Genomic DNA, 19770 nt, shown 5'->3' with positions numbered 1-19770 from the left:
CAAGCTTTGGAGCAGAATCTGTTCTAATAAGGAGAACTGTTAAATTTCCCTTCTCAGTTTTGTATCTTAAACTACTGGAGATTCTGAGTCACAGCAACAGCTACCTTAAAAATGTCAAATACTTAAATATGTCAATTAGTACCTCAGCAGTACTAGACGGAAAAGAAAGATTAACTATACAAAAGTCACACAGCAATTCAGTGGCCTATCCAAAAATAAATTGCCAAATTCTGACATTCAGTCACATACTTCTTTTCACCGATCACAAATGTGGGACTGAATCATTTGCAATTCAGAATCTTTTCTTGCACTGAATCATTACATGATTCATATAATTGCTGCATTCTGAAATTTATGTTCACAACAGTTGGACTATTTTGCTGTATTAAAACAAATTTTCCATGACTTAGATGATGTGGCTGACAACATCTAAGCTTAAAGTGCTTAATTACAAATGAAGAAGCTGTCAAGATAGAAACAAAAGCCAAAAAAAAAACCCTCCAAAACCCAATATCCCCCTCCCCTCAGAAAAACAACTAAAAATCACCTCCCAAAACTTCCTAAAACTCAGATTTGTTCTAGCAATGAAGCCATTAGTGATGTGAAAATCATGAACAGCAGCTGTTAAGAATTTGAAACACTTCTGGAATCAGGAATTCTTATCATTGTCTTGCCAAAAATCAGTAATTAACCTTTTTTCCCCTCAAGCCAAACCTTTCTCTTGCATTTCCCAAAACCAAATCCATGCAGACTTAATAAAGTTTGGCAGAATGTTCATCCAAAGTACTCTAATCTTTTATCTGACTTGAGTCAGATTATTTCTAGCTTTGATCAATAAAGCACCGATCATTCCATAAAGATCTTGGGCAAGGGAATATAATTACACAAAATTCCCAAACTAAGATGACAACATCAAATTTAGTGCTGGTCCCACTACCTACTTTGGTCCTGGAAAACATTTTGTGTACTTGCAAACAAAACTGAACTGCAGAAGGAAATTATATTAACATATCAGAGTAATGTTTTCTAACTGTGCCCAACTAGACCTTGTAAAGTTACTCTGTAACAGCTGAGATGAGAAACACACTATTTATTTTTTTCCATAGTCACCTTATTTTAGAAGCAATTATTAAAAAACAGAACATGTGGGAGTGACTCAGAATTTATTACTAGAGAAAGACAATTCTGTTTTATGAAAAGGATTAATTACCTTCAGTGCTCTCCAAAGGATAGGTTGATACAATCTACAGAGCATTTCCTCAGCTCCTTGGCGAACTTTACTTTGTTTATGAATGTAACTCAGTATCTGAGAAAGCACAAACAAACCAATCTCAAACTCAGTTTTAACAGCACTATTCCTTTGATTAGTTTGGGTCAGTTGTCTTGGCTGTAATCATACCCAATTTCTTGCTCACCCCAAGCCTACCCCCTAGGGAAACATAGCATGGAGGCAAAAGCTTTGACACCACTCAGGTACTGGTCACAACAGCCAAAATGCTGGTGTGTTATCAGCAACCTTTCAGCCAACAAATCCAAAAGAAGGCACCATATGGGCTGCTATCAAGAAAAGCAATTCTATTTCAGCCAGACCTAATAGAGTATTTTAGTATGAAATCAAAAATTTCCACTTTAAAGTAATTGATCTGATTTTGATTCTACTAGTTCATGTCATGCTTTACTGAACTTACCTCTCTAACTTTAGAATGAACAGAAGAACTTCTGGGAAGATGAATTCCATGATGCATGAAATCCTGAATGCAGTTATGTTCAAGTACCTACAAGCAAAACCACATACAGGTTACTGTTAACAAACAATGAGACAATAGTAAGTACTATAGGCTATGCAGCAACTTATATTTTTCTCTAAACAAAGCAACTGAGAATAGTCTTTGCTATTAGTTTTAACTTGGCTTCTGCTAGGGAACTCTGTCTGCAATTTCTGAAAGTTCAAAATATACAATTAATCAATTCTCAGAACAAGTCTGGAATTCAAAAGCAGCTCCATATGGTATATAAGAATCACTTGGTGTCTGAAATTTGGTTGTAGCATAGTTGTGCTGTTACCAGTATGCTTTTGATTATCTCCACAGAAATTCACAAAACCTAGACAAATGTCTAAGTTACGAAATATACAGACTGGCACACACAGAGTACTTCATTCACGAGCTTCAGTAACACAGATAACTAGGCTGTTTACATGAACCAATATCTCAGTAGCAGAACTAAAGATGTTTAAATGCAACCAAGCTGATCCCAGTGGGCAAACATTCAAACCATCTGATGCTCTTATTCTTTGACAATGCTAAAGGAGGCTCTTAAGGGAAAAAAAACCTCAAGGCTTGCTTAGCAACGTTTCCAAGTCATGTATCTTTTCCACCTTTAAATTCAAAACTATTCACATGAAATGTCTACTATTACCTGTAAGAATTCTCCTGATACCTTCTTCCAGGCCCTGAAGTAAACTTCTGAAATGTATTCCATCAAGGATCTGTATTAACATATGGGAAACACTTTCAAGCAAGCATCCTAACCATGCCTCTCCACAATTCATAAAAGTAGCATCATGAATTTTTTGGTAAGTACTAATATTTTTCATAGTTCTGTATATCAGTGTTAGATACAGAAGAAGCAAATAACTTGGAAGTTTACAGTAATAGTTATGGAAAACCAAAGTTAATTGTTCATTAATGAACCCAAGTACTAGTAAAAAACTCAGGAAATCTCTCTTATGCTAGGAAAATAAAAGCAGAGATATTTTATCATTTATGTCACAACAAATGCCTTAAATTCTTTATAAACATGTAGAGGTATACATCATTCTACTGAAAGCATTAGAAAAAAACTCTGATTTTAGTATGAATAATTCTGTAACATTTCACTGAATAATCAAAGGAGAAAAAAAAAGCCCACATTTTTCATCTATCAATCAGACCTCTTATTAGAAAGCCTCTACACAGAATCCTACCAAATTAAATTAGAGATTGCTTATAGGAAAAAAAACCCACTGTAGAGACCTGCAATTCTCAAACACTGCAAGCAATGCAGCACACTTCATCTGACAGTTATTTGCTTTGGCTAATGCTAAATCAGCATCTTACTAAACCTATAATTGTACACAGAGGCACATGGAAAGCAACTATTAACTAAAGCTGCTGAAACAATATTGTAGTTAGAGTCAGCAGATTTGAAGGACTCTGGATTCTGATATATTTTATCAATATACTACATCTTTTAGTGTGAGGAACAAGATTTCAGCCAAGCTCTTAAAGATCATTAAGAACTGTAACTGTGATGCATACCTTGGAAAGAATTCTAATTGGTTTTTAACAGTTCCATGTATCATTTTAATGAAGTTTACATTCCAGCAGAACAAAAAGCTCAAGAATCTTCTTCCCTGTTGATAGGAGAAAAAAGGAAGGAAAAAGTAAAGTCAAACTCCAGAAGAATACCCAAGTGCTACCTCAAAAATCACTAAATACAGAGCTTAAATATTAAGATGACACCTTTCGTTTTAACAGGCCTAGGTGAGGTTATTGCAGACAAAATTAATTCAGATTCTGATTTTTTTAGCAGAACTCAAGCATTACTTTTCTTTACACTGTAAACACAAAGCAAATGAACACATCTGGATTACAGATCTGCCTGTCTTTTTTTTCCAATATCCATTCTGTTTGGATGTGACTTTAAGTGTTATTCCATGAAGATAAGGGATTCTGCAACTCAGGACCCTCATCCAAGCCACATTACAGCTCCATTAGGTACAGCATCATTCAGGATGATACTGCAATGAGGGTGAAGGTCCCAGTAAAACAGTATGTCAGCACTAGCAGAACCAGGTATGGAAACACTCTGAATAAAGACACAGAGAACATCTAGGCCATTGAGGGAAATACACATTTTGAGCAGCAAAGACAGCTCCTTTCTTGTTGCCTCATGTAAATTAACAACGTGAACCTCCTGGAGCTACTCTAAATCATGAAAATGGAGGGGGGGAAAAAAAGAGGTTTTCTCTGAACTAGTTTTCTTCCATTTTTGCAGGACAGAAATTGTGATGACAGCTTTGCAAAGAAAGGCAGTACAAGTGTGTAGATGGAGGCAGTAAGCCCTTGCACTTCCAGACTCAGCAAGGTCTGTTCATGGAATCAGAGCCTTACACACTATATGCACAGAGAGCCTCACTCTGTCTCATCCTACAGATGAAGCTTCTGAGATTGGAAATTTTGATCATACATAAGGGTGAGTCAGCCAGTTGCAAGAATCCTTTGTACCTGTCAGCTTTCCAGCCAAAAATAAATCTGAAAATTACTAAGGAAGTGTAATAGCAAAGAGCACGTTGGCATTAGTTCAAAACGTGCACTGAATAATTAGCAGAGGTTCAAAGGCACTTCCAGCAACAGTTGGACCAAGAGGTATGTTCACACCAATTGCAAAAGAGAGGAAAAAAAGGCTGAGAATGTCAGACACACTTGAAGCTGGAAGACCACAGAGTAGGGATAAAGAGAAGGAAGCACATAGGCAGAAACTGCTCTTCAGTGGAACTGAAAACTTATATGTCTTCAGGTCAAGAAGTAATTCAGAACATCATAAAAATCCAAACTTAAAAGCTAACTACAATATGAAAATCCTTGTCTACAGGTCTGATGGAATCCTTTCTGTTGTCAGTGAAAGTTTCTACCAAGAAAGAAAAATTTACAAATTGAATGGAAGTCACTTATCTCCAATTGTGGCATTACAATCCATAGATTGGAGTCTGATTCTTCCATCAACATCCCTGACAAACCAAAAGGTCAAAGAAGTCTTGACCTATAGTTCCTGCCTCAACAAGTCAAAGAGGACAAACTCAAACTCATCTCATCTTCTACAAAAATCTCATCTGCAAGACAGATGAAGTCAAAATAGCTTTCAACCAATGCCTTATATTTCAACAGCTCCTGATCCTGAGAAGGACAGTAAAAGCCTCTAATTTGATCTGCAACATGTGGTCAATGGATCTGAAACAATTACTGTTATCAACATTCTCTGTATCATGACAACTAAACTGCTGATAGGTGAGTAAGACTGCAAACTTGTCTTCCTCAGGGTTAATGCATTATCAGAGTATAAGGTAGGTGGTAGAGCTGTGCACAGTACCTATGGCTTTGACAGTTGTATCCATTCAGGGAAGGTTAGCAGAAGAGAGCAGAACAGGCCTACTGGTAAAACACAGTAATACATACTCTGCAGGGTTCTCTAGCTTTCTGGTTAGAAACCAAATCTGAACAACAACCTCTTCATGAATCACACAGAGATATAAATTCAGAGGACCACTGCACTAATACAGCCTCAAAATAACCCTCTGAAAAATACTAAAGTGTGCTCAACAGCACAATTTGGGAAGGCAGAAAAACTGAACTCCCTTGCAATGAGGCATAAATGTACAACTCAGTATCAGCTGAATCTGGATACTACAGTCCTGACCCTCTCCTCCCCTTCATCCTCCTGTAAGATGTACCAGTCCAGGCCATTAACAATCATACTAGGAAAAAAACTATTAAGGTAACTCAATCAACTCAGGACAGCTGCTTGAGCATCCGTACCATGGAGAGGAAAAGAGGAATGCCAGCCAATAGCAACATGGGATTCACTGAAACTCAGAAATGACATCAGCTGAATTTTCTACAGAGCTATGCTTTGGGATGTGTACACTAAAGAGCATTTGGTATACTTTTGTTTGGAACTGTAAAACAAGCCTGCAGGCACTAAATAGAATATACAGGAGTTTAGTATCATGTTGATATTTGGTACTATTAGCACTTCAGACACAGATTGTAAGAAAAAGGTCCAGAAGAGATCCTGGGGGTATGTTGGCTAAATCAATACAAGAAATCTACCATTAGTAAAATAAGTCAAACAGGGAAACTAAAGAACTTGCATGGTGTGGGTTACCACAAAAAAACAACTCTCTGAGGATGAAAAATCCCAAACAGAAGGCACAGAAGAGGACAATAGGACAATGCCTTGAATGCTCTGAATTTCAAGATAATCTTCTCTCTGAAGAGCTAGAAAAATCCCAGTTAACCATTCTGGATCTAGACTGGCAATTCACATAATGAAGCTAGATTTCAGCTAAGAAAATGAGACAACTAAATTTAGATGCTTAAGTCTCTAGAATGTTAATTGCCTGAAGAGTGATTCAAGTGACCAGCTGTTTAGTAACAGCTTTCTGAACTACTGACTCCATTGGCCAGAGGCAGTATGCTGCTACTTAAACACACAGCAACTTCAGAGGCCTTCCAGAAGGCAGAGAGCTATGACAGATCCTGTGTTTTATGTCGACATCTGAGGCAACTTACACCATTTACACAGGTCATTCACGTAAGCAATCAAATTCTTCCCAAAATCAGTGCTGATTAGGATCTTGTGTAAAGTCTAAAATAGTTTCAGACACTTAATTTAATGCAACTTTGTCTTGCAGCCTTTCCAGAATGAGCTGTGGTTCCCCTTTTATTTTCAACAATTTTCCTTAATGATATAAAGTGAGTTTTGTACTGGGTTTATGCAGCAAGGTAATGGAGGGGGCTACAAGAGTGGCTTCAACAAGAAATGTAATGAAAGACACCAAACAACAGAGTGTCAGGTATCCCAAACCTGGTCTGTCAAACATTTCAACTACTTCACTGCTGCCACCATTTCTAAAATGCCATATCCCCAGAGCACACAGAGCTCATGTTATGACAGAAGTTCTTATATGCCATTAAAAGGAATATATGCCTCATAAACAGGCAAGGAGGAGGTAGAATTTCAGAGCCAATGTCAGGTTGTCTCATCACCGACCCACAAAAAAAGCCTGGATGCTACTATCTCTGTGCACAGGCACAAGAAACTGCAACACAGCAATTCTTCACTGAGAGAAAGACAGATAGTCAAATGAAATAATTCTTGTTTTGCCATAAAGCTGTGTTCCACTCATGCTGCTTTTAAAAAAGACTAAGGCAGGGCAAGGTTCTAAATGGAATCATTTAGAAGGGAATTTATTTTGCTACAGTTGTCTTTATCCAATGAAAGAAAAACTGCTATAAAAAAGAATCACACCTGGGCGTGTTTGCAAGTACTGAGGGACATACACTGGAAGCAAAGCACTTTGTTCTTATTACCTCAGGATACAAGAATTTAAGTGATGATTCAAATATATACTTTTACTCTTCAGTTTGGAATAGAAACAAAGGGCTTTCCAAATGAAACAATTACACTCATTTATAGTTTGGAGTCAAAGCTGATTTGTCTCATATTGCTACCTGCAGTGCTGTAAAAAAAAGTTTAATGCAAAACTATTAACAGTAACCAAAGCCTATTCACATGAAATCACAGCAGGATAAAAGTTTGCTTACCTCTTCTTTTTTAAAATGTTTCACACTCATAAAACACTGAAGCAACAAGTCCTTAACTTCATTACTGTCCTCTGAATCATAATCAAAACAAAGTAATGTCTGATGTAGATTCCATACACGAAGTACATCTGCACCCTGACAGGAGAAAAAAAAGCCCACATTTTAGTGAAGTAGGCAGAGCTTCAATGTGAGAAGAAACATTTAAGCATTCTAAATAATCAATTTGTAATGCATTGTTACAGACAAAAGATCTTGAAACTGTAAAATTCTGAATATTGACAGTCACTACATTTGGAAAACGTACAAAAATGTCTAACTGTAGAAATAGTGATTTCCAGCAAATGAAGAGGTGATCAAGCACAGAAAGAAGTCTGCTATGTCATGCAAAGTAAATGAAAACTATTCCAGTTTTGAAAATTTATACAACAGAATCAGTTCCCGGGGCAAAATAAAAGCAATAAGCAAAGGAGCTGCTTACTGGGTTAGTGCAAAAGATGAATGCTACAATAAGTAACTCACATTTTAAGAAAGAATTTCAGTCTATTAGTAGAGAAGTGAAACAAATTTCTTTGTAGAGATAAAGAGTGACAGAAAATGAAGCTTCCCACATGAGAAGTCTCTGCAAGCAGCTGAACATAGTATTTAAAACCTGAATTATTTAGAAGAGTTAATTACTATTGAAACTGACCACTGGATCTCACTAATGAGCATAAAACCACCTGGCTCACTTGTGAAATTGACACCAACAAACCTTTAAAGTTTATTCACAGAAGGCTTATGCTAGCAACACCAAAAAGACATTTGTGATCAATACGTGCTCTGCATTCATGAATCAGAGCAGTACTATGACATGTAAAACAAGCTACCCTGACACAAAAAGTATTTTGGAGGGGTAATCGTTCTTGGGATATTCGGTAATAATGTATAAGTCAAGAGAGCTTCAGCATACCGTGGCAGCTTTATGCAGACTTTTTCTCAGTAGAATGATACATAGTGTCTTTCCCAGCTGCTCCTTGCCTTCCAATCCTTTTTCCCACCACATTTCACATACACGTTGGATAGCATCTTGTAAGATTTTCTGGGATTCAGGTAACACAAGAAGAATACCTACAGCGATAAGAAATTATTTACTGCAATGAACCAAGTTATTCCTATAAACCACCCTATTAGCATATGAACTATATCCCAGCTTCTGCTAGATTTACACAACAACTTACTACTGTGGATACTTTGTTAGCTTTGCCATGTGGTTTTGGCCACAGGTTTAGATAACTGAAGTTTTGCCTTACATTATTGCTAAGTCACAAAATAAGGGAACTTTTCCATCATTGGATGAACAGTTAGGAGAAAGATAACTATTTAAGTTCCAACTTCTAGACTGTGCAACTGATTAAGTAAATGCTCCTTTGTCTCATAAATAAGAGCCCACATTGCTGCCAAACTTTTCTGCTGTAAACTGTTCCTTAGGCCAGTCAGCTTAAACAAAATGCCTAGTACAGTCATCTGTTAAAAAGCAGCATAATGCAGTATTCTGTAACAAACAAGTACGTACCATTCAGAATAAAAACACATTCCAGAAGAGATTTGTAGTCTACAGTTTCATCCACGGCAGGTATGGAAGCAGTAACTACAGCTGTCACTCCTTGAATCACAGCTACAGTTTGTTCCTGAAAAAAAGCAGACTTGAGGAAACAATTCTGCCATTTGTTTTATACTTGGAAGATAATTATGGCAAGAAACAAAACCTTAGCAACAGTAAGCAAAGCTGAATTGCTATCATGCTTCCATTTTGAAGAGTACACTGGCATTCAAAAGCTACCAAATAAGAAGCAAAAGCAGAGTTTTTTAAAGTACATCCAGCTCAAGGAATCTGAAAGTGCTTTCAGCTCCAGATAGTATATAACTGTGACTGTGTGCATCCACTTCTCTATTATAAACTTCCAACTGCAACAAGATCACTCAACACCTCTATTTCAGAGCTAAACACTCCCTAATTAGCATGGCCTGTGTAACTCAAAATTCTCTAAATTCAGGTACATGATTCTATGGATTTTCTATAAGCCTCTAGGTCTCTGCAGCAATTTCCCCACTGCATTTACTTTTCCCTTCAGAAATTAAATCACCATTTTTCTGCAATGTGATCAAGACTATATGGACTACAGTGCAGGAGTACATGAGAATCTGAGTCAGAGAAATTCTGTATAAGCTAAATCCGTGGGAGAGGTGTTGAAATCTAGATTTCATGATCTTCATTCAATAAAAACACATGGCAAAACAGACAGTAAGTTTCCTAAGCGTGTATGTCAGATACTAAAGGAGTATCAGAGATATCAACATTTATTCACCAAAATCAGACATACTCAACTTCAGAAGAAAAAGTTCTGCCTTTCCTAATGAAAACTATCAGCTTATCCAGTATTTCATAGGATAGACCAGCCCTAAGTTTAGCTAACCCAAGCATGGCAGTTAAGAAGTTCTCTTCCCTGGACAACATGACACTCTCATTATTTACCATTTCTGGAACTATTTCAACTTCCATGCCATCATCTGCAACCCCTGGCCACGTTTCCACAGGATTCTCCATCAAGCTCTCTGACAACAGCTGTGTCAATCTCTCCCATAGTACTTCTTTATGCTTTCTTGACAATTCTTGAAGCAGTTCTTTCAAGTCGAAAGGATCAAATGTATTTTTCTGTGAGTGGTCAGAAGATACAATACAATTCCATGTCAGTAAACTGGGTTATATTTCACCATCCTATTTCCTGAAATTAACAGGGTGTTTTTACAGTAAGGATTAACTTCCATTCTTCTGCAGTTATAAATTAGCTTACACAAGTTGTATTTCTCCAAAGAATAGCATGAAAAACTTCTGATTAACTCTTTATTGTAAAATAAGAGTGCTTCTTTTAAGACTGAAGTCTTTGGCCCCGATAGCAACACTACTGAACATAAATCACATCCCTGTAATATCAACTTCTGTCTCTCATGTGTTCAAGAAACTTCAATCCCAATGCAGGTAACTCCATACTACTGCCTTTGAAGCTCACAACTGCACAGAATTCAATTCCTTGATCACATTGTTGCTATCTTAAATATAGATTGATGATGGCCACTGAAAGAAAATCCTGATCAAGGTCTAGATATGTAACAGTACAGACACTACAGATTGTGGAATACAATCTGCATAGAGCAGTATTCTGTATACAGCACTAGTCTAAAGCCTTCCCCATCAAGCTTAACTCCTGAGCACAGTAACCCCACAACTCCCTCTTCAGCTCTGCTGAATAGGAAGCCACTATCAAGTATCACTAAGAGTCTGATCTGAACTATTTCTTCAGAAGAACCTTCCTTGCTAGAATTTACCACAGAGACACAAAAAACCTGTTAGCATCAAAGGAGAGGCAACCTGCTAGGAAAAGGAATATGCAAAGGAAAGATGATATGACAAAAACCAGACACAGTCAAGAGGAAGCACTGATAATGTTTGAAATGGCATTTGCGATACTGAAGTGAAGGTTTAACAGATCAAAATCACTTCAGAGGAAAAAGGGAGAATGTCCATTACCTTGAAGTAAAAATATTTTTAGTTTGTAGAGATACTAAAAAACAAGAATCAAGAAGAAAGAAAAGAGAAGTTGAAGGGAAAAAGAAAACTATACAATAGTGAAAGAAACAGGAGTACGAGGAGGTTCCCAAAAGGGTATGAGAAGAAAACTTCTGTTACATATTTATGACAGAATTTCTACCCCATTCTACAGCTGGAAACAAATACAATAAACCAAAGGCCACAGAGGGAGTTCTGCAGCCCTCTACTTCAAACAAACCCAAAAGACAGGATATTAAGATTGTACTGTTTTGAACAAAAAGAATTCTTAAGAGGACTAAACCTTTCTGATCTTTCCTTAGGATGATAAGAGTTAGAATTATTCCAAAACCTTTGAGAAAAAAGGATGTCACTGAATGACAGTCAGGTACATGACTCCCATTTTTCTAAGATCTAATGCATTTTCATGAACTGGAACAGGTTTTTGTGGAAAATATAATATGCAGCATCTGTTAAAGTCCTCAGCATCACAATATGGCAATATTTTTACTACAAAGAAAAAGAAGAAAAAAACCCATGGCAAACCTTGATGGAAAACTAGCAAATCCTTAGAAATTTAGGTGTGAATGAAACAGGACTGAGAAGAGGGAAAAGGAAAATTAGAAAGGGAAGAGGAAATAGAAATGAAAGACATTGAATGAAGTAGCAATGCTAAAAACATAACTTTAAAATGCTAAAAGGGCAAATTCTAAGGTTAGAGCACAACATAAGTAGGAAAAACTGCATATGCAACAGTCAGATGTGAAAATGTGAGTTGGTTTAAGAACAGCAGAATTTTAGCTTCCACAACTTGTTGTTCTTTAAAGCACCATTTGAACTTACTTTCCACTGCAATTATTCCAGCACATCTGCAAGTACCAGGGGAAGTTTCTGACCCTAACATCATAAACTCTCAACATTAATGTACTTCACGCACATGTATCTTGGCTCACTTACAGATTTATGAGTATAATGCAAGAAGTCTTCAAGTGACTCTTTACACACAACCTGTAAAAATGCTTCGCGTTTCATGGTGGTCCCAATTCTTCTTGCTTTATAAAACAAAACAAAATGTTAGCACGATCATTTTTGGCCTTGGTTAACAATGTGTGAATTTACATTCTTCTTCTATATGGTTATAAATGAAAGATGTTTTGCCTCCCAAAAAACGTCGTTACAGTTACCCAAGTCGGCATTTAGATTCGTAACAGCAGAGTCCGCAACGTTCGCGTACTTTGTTTTTAGTTATTTATTAAGGAAACCTTAAAGCAGAAAAATCTATGTAATGTATTTTATTATTGTTATTTCAGATGGAGTATATCCAGCACATATTCCTTATTCGGCTCATCATCATTCCCATTTACTTCTGCGGAAAGTACTGAGGACCGTCAGAATACTGTCGCCCTTTCTCTTGTCAAGACTAAGAGGCATGGCCGCATCACTTGGGAGCCTGCCTTACGCAGCTTCCACTGTGTGTGAAGCCACATCTCGGAACGGGGCGGGTGCCGAGCCCGGGCACGGTCCCAGCTCGGCCTAGGGGCGGCCCACTCGCCAGGCTACCGCCACTCCACGGCACGGCCCCACCCGGCAGACGAGTAAGTGGGGAGAGAGACAGGCCGCTCACCTTGCGCTGCCTCACGAAGAAATCCTCGTAGGTTTACGGGTTACGTTTCCAACGGCGCACAGCTGCCTGCCTAAGAGGGAACCAAAACGGCCACCGTGCACACTGACAGGCGGAAGAGCCGCGCCGAGCCGAGCCGAGCCGCGCTGCGCCTCTTAGTACTACTATCCACGGGAACACCTGGCCCTACGAACGCTCCACAGCCGGAAGAGAAGCCAGTCGCGGAGGCCGCTCAGAGACGGTAGCGGTGGCGCTGCCGCCAGACTCCCGCAGCGGAGCCGCCAGCCCCGGGCCCGCCGGCGCGCGCCGCCCGCGCGTTCGAACTCTCCCGCGGCGGCCGTTGGGCGCGGGCGGCGCGCGCCGCGGAGCTCCCGTCTCGCGAGAGCTCGCGTCTCGCCCCGCCCACCGCGCCTCGGCGCTGAGGGCCAGGCCCCGCCTCCCACGGCAGCTGCTGGGGAGTTTGGTGCCGTGCGCGGTGCGGTACTCTGTGCGGGCACGGCGCTGCGTGCTAGAGCCGCTCTCCCGCCTTCTTGGCTCTGCCTGTGTGGGGCTGTCGGGCTCCTTGTAAAGAAAGTTTTCAGTCAGATGCCTTCCGTCTGCCCGGGGGCGTTTTGGTTCCTCTCTGCTACTCCCTGCCCCCACCCCCCGGGCCAGCTGTTACGGCCGTTGAAAAACAAGCTGCTGCTTCAGGAGGGTAGAAGGAGCAGAGGAGCTGGGATGGAGGAAACGCGCTAGGCAGTAAATATGCCCGAAGAGGACAGGCTCAGTGATGGGCAGCTGCAGCCTAGGCCTTAGCAAGGAGCTGAGTGCAGGCCACGTTTCTCGGTTTTAAGCCCGGCTCCAGTGACATGCACTTGGTAATAAAGGCTGGCTTGCCGCCACGCGTTTCCCTGCAGGAGCATTAGTTACCCAGAGGTGGCTGACAGGGAGTAAATCTGCGTACCAGCTTACCGTTACTTCGCTGGAGCTCTGAAGTCCACTGCTTTCAAAGGAGGATGAGGCAGTTTAAATCCATGTGTAGGCTTAAGAAATAGTACGAGGGCTCCCGTGGATCTCGGGTTACACGGACGTACGATTCCCACGGAAACACTGCTGCCAGCTCACAAAGCCAACAGCAGCCACTTGCACGGGGGGCTGTTGTACCCCCAAGAATGTTTGTGCTGGTAGCGTTGACAGAGAGGCATTTGAGCTGAGTCGTAGTGAACAGTACATGTACCGCACCAAAGAGCTGAACAGCCTGCTCACCTGAATGCACAGGAGACTACATAGGGCAGATGATAGTTATACTTCAGTAACTCAGGTATTTTTTCATACATTATGAAATGGTGTGGGGTTTTTTTTTGGGAGGGGGAGTTTGTTTGTTTTCTGAGACTTCAGTGTTGGGGAAACTCTGCTCCGTTCCTCCAATTATGCATAATTGGCTTTCAAGTTTTGTGATGTTCCCTGTTCCATTTGTTTGTGCTCTTGTGCAAACCAAACCCAGTCAATATGCCTTAGAATCAACCAGGTTGGAAGAGACCTCCAAGATCAGCCAGTCCAACCTATCACCCAGCCCTATCCAATCAACCAGACCATGGCACTAAGTGTCTCATCCAGTCTTTTCTTGAAGACCCCCAGGGACGGTGCCTCCACCACCTCCCTGGACAGCCCATTCCAATGGGAAATCACTCTCTGTGAAGAACTTCTTCCAAATATCCAGCCTATACCTACCCTGGCACAACTTGAGACTGTGTCCCCTTGTTCTATTGCTGGTTGCCTGGGAGAAGAGGCCACCCCCCACCTAGCTACAATGCCCCTTCAGGTAGTTGTAGACAGTAATAAGATCACCTCTGAGCCTCCTCTTCTCCAGGCTAAACAACCCCAGCTCCCTCAACCTCTCCTCATAGGATTTGTGCTCCAGGCCCCTCACCAGCTTTGTTGCCCTTCTCTGGACATGCTCCAGCACCTCAACATCCTTCTTGAATTGAGGGGCCCAGAACTGGACACAGTACTCATGGTGTGGTCTGACTAGTGCTGAGTACAGGGGAAGAATAACCTCCCTTGACCTACTGGCCCTTGTTAAGGGCTTCATTTCTACGTTTCAGTGTTGCATTTGCAGTGCATCTCAGTATTTCTGCCGCCTGCTCAGAAGAGGTAGGTGCTTCACTGAAATGGTGACAGCAGTACAGCAGCTGCTGCTGTACTGTGCAAACAGAAAAACAATAACCTTCATAAAACTTCCCACACCTGATTAGAATTTTCTGGATTGTAATTTCTGAAAACATGAAGCAGCACCTAAGTAAAAGACACTGCTTTTAAAAGTAGTATTTATGCCTTCTGCTAATGTTTTGGTTTCTAACACAGAATCTCACTTCATCATCCTGCCCCTTCCAGTATCAGTTTGTATTCAACATTAGGAAAGACCTGTCACATTTTCTGCTACACTGACTTGGCTTACAGACATTGTCCTGGTTTATTTTCTGAAGTTTACTCAAAAAAACTATTTACTTGTGTTTTATACAATTTGAAGACAATGGGATGAAAAACAGGTTTTTAATGTGCTTACTTTGTTATGTATATCCTTTAAGCACTGCAGAATTTATGCAGACTGGTGGTGTTACTGAAAACAAAAACACTTTCAATTTCTGAACTGTCCACTGAGTCCACATGAAACTTCCAAAGTAACTGGAATTTAAAACAAGTTATGTTCAAGATAGAAAACATTGTAGGCAGTGCAGGAGGATGGGCTAGAGGTTGTAATTGAGATAGTTGCTTACTCGAGGCAGGGAGAATATGGCAGAAGGGGTTAGCAGCCAGAAACACATCTTCTGGAGCAACATAAACTATGCTCTGGCAGTTCAGTGCCACACTTTTTCTCCACCTGAAGCCAAAAACAAGCATATCATTTAATGTATTTCTATCTAGACAAAGGCCTGTCTCCTTTCAATTGTGAAACAGGTAAATTACCAACATCCACTTGCAGCAACCATAGAGGAAGGTTCAAGACAGATGGATCCCTGGTCAAACACTTGATATAGCATCAGCCCTCCAGCCCTAATCCCCACCTGCAGGCATTGACTTCCAAAAGCAGACTACTAAAAGAAAGGAACAATTTTCTGCTCAACAGTAAGGAAGGATCAAGAATTAGTGTTGTTTCAAGACTTTCTTGTTAGGTATTCAGCTAAATGCAAGAAGCCTGTAGAAAGTTTGCTTGAATTAAGTTCCATGAGCACTCATCATACTTGTAGAACAATGAAAGCAATATAGAAGTATGGAAACTGACATGTATACGTTGTGCTAATGCCTGTCCTTTCTGCATAGATTAACACATTTGGCCATTTCAGATCCCAACTGATGGATGTGTTTATCATGTCTCCTGTGGACTGAATATGTCATTAGTATATTGATTAGTCTTTCAATTAGATGCTACATTAGTCACTTGGCTACTGTTTATTTAGTCAGGCACATACTCATTTAGCAAACAAACCAAAACATATTTTAGCTTACAATTCCTGTTGCGTAGCAACCATGGAATGACTTTTTCATAGTATTGAAACTTGAAGTTGATGCAGATAACAACAGGCTGAGTAACACCAAATTATTCATTTCAAAGGACCAGACAGGGAAAGTAGAGGCAGAATAGTGTTTTGTAGGTCTTTCTTTTTTTTACTTCAAGAATTGTGCTTGAACTGCAAGCTAGTAATGAAGCTACAACTCTATTTTCAGTTTTGCTAATGCTCTCTCTTTCAGCAGTACCAAATTACATGCTTCTTTTTGACATATCTGTTCATCTGTTCAAAATAATCTATACTCTGTGATAATAATCTCTTATTTATTATCATTTTCCTGTCAAGTCAAGTTAAGGCAAAAATGAAAAATGGGCCTTCCACACACAGTTGCTGAGCAACAGCAAATAAAGATTTGCTTTTGCACTGCCGCTTCTTTAGTCTTTATTCTTGTTGGTGGCCATGTATAAGAGATCTCAATTACAAGAGCCTGACACAAACACATCATGGTTTGGACCATAGCAAATATTCTGTTTTAACCTAAATGACTCAACATTATAAGTACTCATGAAAAAAAAGAACAGGTAGCCCTCTGAACATGAGATGCTTTCTGGACACTTAGATATTTTTCCATATTTGCAGTGTTATTTTCTAAATGATCTTTTCTGCTGACATTATTGTACACATTAGCTACTAACTTCTTAGAATTGTTACTCTTGTTTCTCTTCATCTGAATATGTAATAAAAATTGCTATAGTTAATACAGTAGCCACAAAATCTGCTCATCCTCCGAGGCAGGCTGTTAATAATTTACATGCATTCATTTCCCTTGTTTTTTTTTTTTTTTGATCTTCACATACTTTGATAAATAATCTGAACAGCATGGGAGAGAGATGAAGTTTCACACTATTCCACTTCTCCAGATCTCCCCTTGCCTGAAGGTAATCCTGCCAATCATGCCATCCTTTATTCAGAGGCAACTGTCAGTTTTCAGTGGTGGTGTGATTAGATCTTGAAACTGCTTATTTCGCTTAAATTATTAATATCAACACAAAACAATTTCAGAGTTTAAGAGATTAAGTAGGAGAAAAACCCAAAAAACATTCATTACAAGAAGGAAGAAAAATATCCTTGTTAACTGAACAAAAATAAGGAAATAAATCGCGCAGAGAGAATGGAAAAGCTTTTCTGCAGAGCCACTCCCTTGGGCAGCTGTGGAAGCTGTCATAGGACCCAACTGCCGCCCCGTGGGAGCTCGCAGGTACTGCTTGTGTTAGTCACAGCAAGCTGAAACTAGAGCAATTATATTTTTCCTTCTTATAACATATTTATTGTTACTGGCTTTATTTTTGTGCTCTTACTGTTCTCCTTTCCCTACGAGCAGAGCTCTAAATCACAGTCATTTCACTCTGCTCACTATTAGTACCGTGAAAACAGAAAGGTTTCTGAAGGGCTATAAAATGCTCACAAAAAGAAATTGCAATAACAATATTTGCTTACCTACAGCAAGCATCTTCCATATAAAGCCATTATCAACATCTTTCAGAATACTATGTGTCAATGAGCAAATTGGTAATACTAGTTTGTCAGTTCCAGATAGAAACCACACCCATTACATTTCACAGTATCACAGTATCAATAAGGTCACCCCTTAGCCTCCTCTTCTCCAGGCTAAACGATCCCAGCTCCCTCAGCCTCTCCTCGTAGGGCTTGTGCTCAAGGCCTCTCACCAGCCTTGTTGCCCTTCTCTGGACACACTCAAGCATTTCGATGTCCTTTCTAAACTGGGGGGCCCAGAACTGAACACAGCACTCAAGGTGTGGTCTAACCAGTGCAGAGTACAGGGGCAGAATGACCTCCCTGCTCCTGCTGGCCACACCATTCCTGATGCAGGCCAGGATGCCACTGGCTCTCTTGGCCACCTGGGCACACTGCTGGCTCATGTTCAGGCAGGTATCAATCAGTACCCTCAGATCCCTCTCTGTTTGGCTGCTCTCCAGCCACTCCGACCCCAGCCTGTATCTCCGCATGGGGTTGTTGTGGCCAAAGTGCAGCACCCTGCAGTTGGAGCTATTGAACGTCATCCCACTGGACTCTGCCCACCTGTCCAGGCGGTCAAGGTCCCTCTGCAGAGCCCTTCTGCCCTCCAACCCAGCCACATCTGCCCCCAGATTAGTGTCATCTGCAAACTTGCCACGTCTAGGTTACTAGAACACCATTAAATTTAAGATCCAGATTTATTAGAGTTCCTGTTCTTACAAGTGTTCTCTCTCCTTTCAGCTCACGTCTTATTTTAGTCTGTATAGATAAAGAGAGGATGTTTCTAAACTACAGAACTACTGTTGTCATTGATTCTGCAAGTGCTCTTAGAGGTTTTACTGCGATAGACATGCACCATCTCTGTTCCATCTGTTAGCAGGAAACATGAATATACTGTAAAATATCAGAGAACATGGTTCACTCCTCCATATGAGTTTATATATGTATGTATTGACATGTATACACAAACAACAAATTGCATTGCCTGGAGAGTATAGCAGCTTGTCAGCACTGGCTTTATCAAGGCTAAGGTGGCAATGTTTTCCATGATCCTAATCCAGACCAGGAGCCTTACAGGCTGCATATCCACCTTCCTTTATGCAAAACTAGCACAGCAGAAACTGGGCAAGTTGGTTCTTGCTCCATGTTTGTGATGGTTCAGGCCAACTGGAATATTTTAATGAAAAAAATAGATTATAGGCTGTGAAAACAGTGGTGATGTCTGCTTCATTCATAGGTTTGCTGAGATGTATAAAAACAAGGACACAAACATAGACAAGAAGAGTGTCTGTCGGAGTTGGTGTCTCTGTTTTCTCCCTGGGCTTCTGCTGTGTAACCCAACTAATCATTATGCTTCTAACTCGCCTTGCTGATCCTCCAAACTCACCTTACGTGTAAGGCAGAGTCTGGGATAAGAGGAGGGGGTGGGAAGAAGGTGTAAGGGTGGTTGGGAGCCCCTCCTGGGGGCTGACTTCTGGGAGGGCTGTTAGGTTTTGTATGACTTTTAACACAAAAATTCATGGTGAACTTACAACCTTGATCTTCACAGAATCACAGAACAGTAGGTGTTGGAAGAGACCTCTGAAGATCATCTAGTCCACCAGTAGATCAAGATCACCTAAGCTGCAAGTTTCTTCAAATCATGGAGCAGTTGTTTTATTTTCCAGTGCCTCAGGACTAAATGCTTTCACAAAAACATTCTGGCAAATTTAACCCAGGTATTATTAGGTCCCCACTATGAAAATCAATTCTTTTAGTGACAGTAGTGTCTCAGAGCAGATGGAGAGAGCAGAGGCCAGTGGAAACCATGCCTAATTTTTCACTGCTTTTAAGCTAGGCTAACTTCAGTTTCCGCTCCCTAAGATGACTACAATCCACATCACTTCAGTCTTGTACAAGAAACAAAGCACACAGGCAGCCAGGAAAGGCTTTTCAGACTAGAGTCTGCACTACCACCTAGTGGAATATAATGGTGTGTTCAGAAAACAAAGTATGCAGTAAGGAGTATAAATTCAAAAACTTGAAAGGCTGATTGTGAAAGGCAAGGTAGGCAAAACTGAAAGGCTTTATAAAAACGTAGAATGAAGCATCTTTTACATTTCAGTAATCTCAACTTAAAAAACCATACTGAATATGTAAAATAAGCCCTAAACCAAATAAGCCCAAACCCAAGCC

At 40.2% G+C, this 19770-nt stretch overlaps 1 protein-coding gene across 1 annotated transcript in view; it reads right to left on the bottom strand.

Moving 5' to 3' along the window:
• NCAPG2 (non-SMC condensin II complex subunit G2) overlaps positions 1 to 12873 on the bottom strand; it is a 38569-nt gene extending 25696 nt beyond the window's left edge. The window contains exons 1-10 of the mRNA XM_064162804.1: positions 12575 to 12873; positions 11908 to 12002; positions 9880 to 10059; positions 8920 to 9034; positions 8317 to 8474; positions 7368 to 7502; positions 3300 to 3394; positions 2419 to 2488; positions 1689 to 1775; positions 1211 to 1306 (exon numbers count right to left, since the gene is read on the bottom strand). Coding sequence (XP_064018874.1) covers positions 1211 to 1306; positions 1689 to 1775; positions 2419 to 2488; positions 3300 to 3394; positions 7368 to 7502; positions 8317 to 8474; positions 8920 to 9034; positions 9880 to 10059; positions 11908 to 11982 — 1011 coding nt within the window. The 5' untranslated portion in view covers positions 11983 to 12002; positions 12575 to 12873. The remainder of the gene's footprint in view (positions 1 to 1210; positions 1307 to 1688; positions 1776 to 2418; positions 2489 to 3299; positions 3395 to 7367; positions 7503 to 8316; positions 8475 to 8919; positions 9035 to 9879; positions 10060 to 11907; positions 12003 to 12574) is intronic.
• Positions 12874 to 19770: the final 6897 nt, after the last annotated feature.

This window comes from Pogoniulus pusillus, chromosome 23 (assembly GCF_015220805.1).
Source record: "Pogoniulus pusillus isolate bPogPus1 chromosome 23, bPogPus1.pri, whole genome shotgun sequence".
Classification (NCBI taxonomy): domain Eukaryota; kingdom Metazoa; phylum Chordata; class Aves; order Piciformes; family Lybiidae; genus Pogoniulus; species Pogoniulus pusillus.
This window is presented reverse-complemented; position numbering and strand designations above follow the sequence as displayed.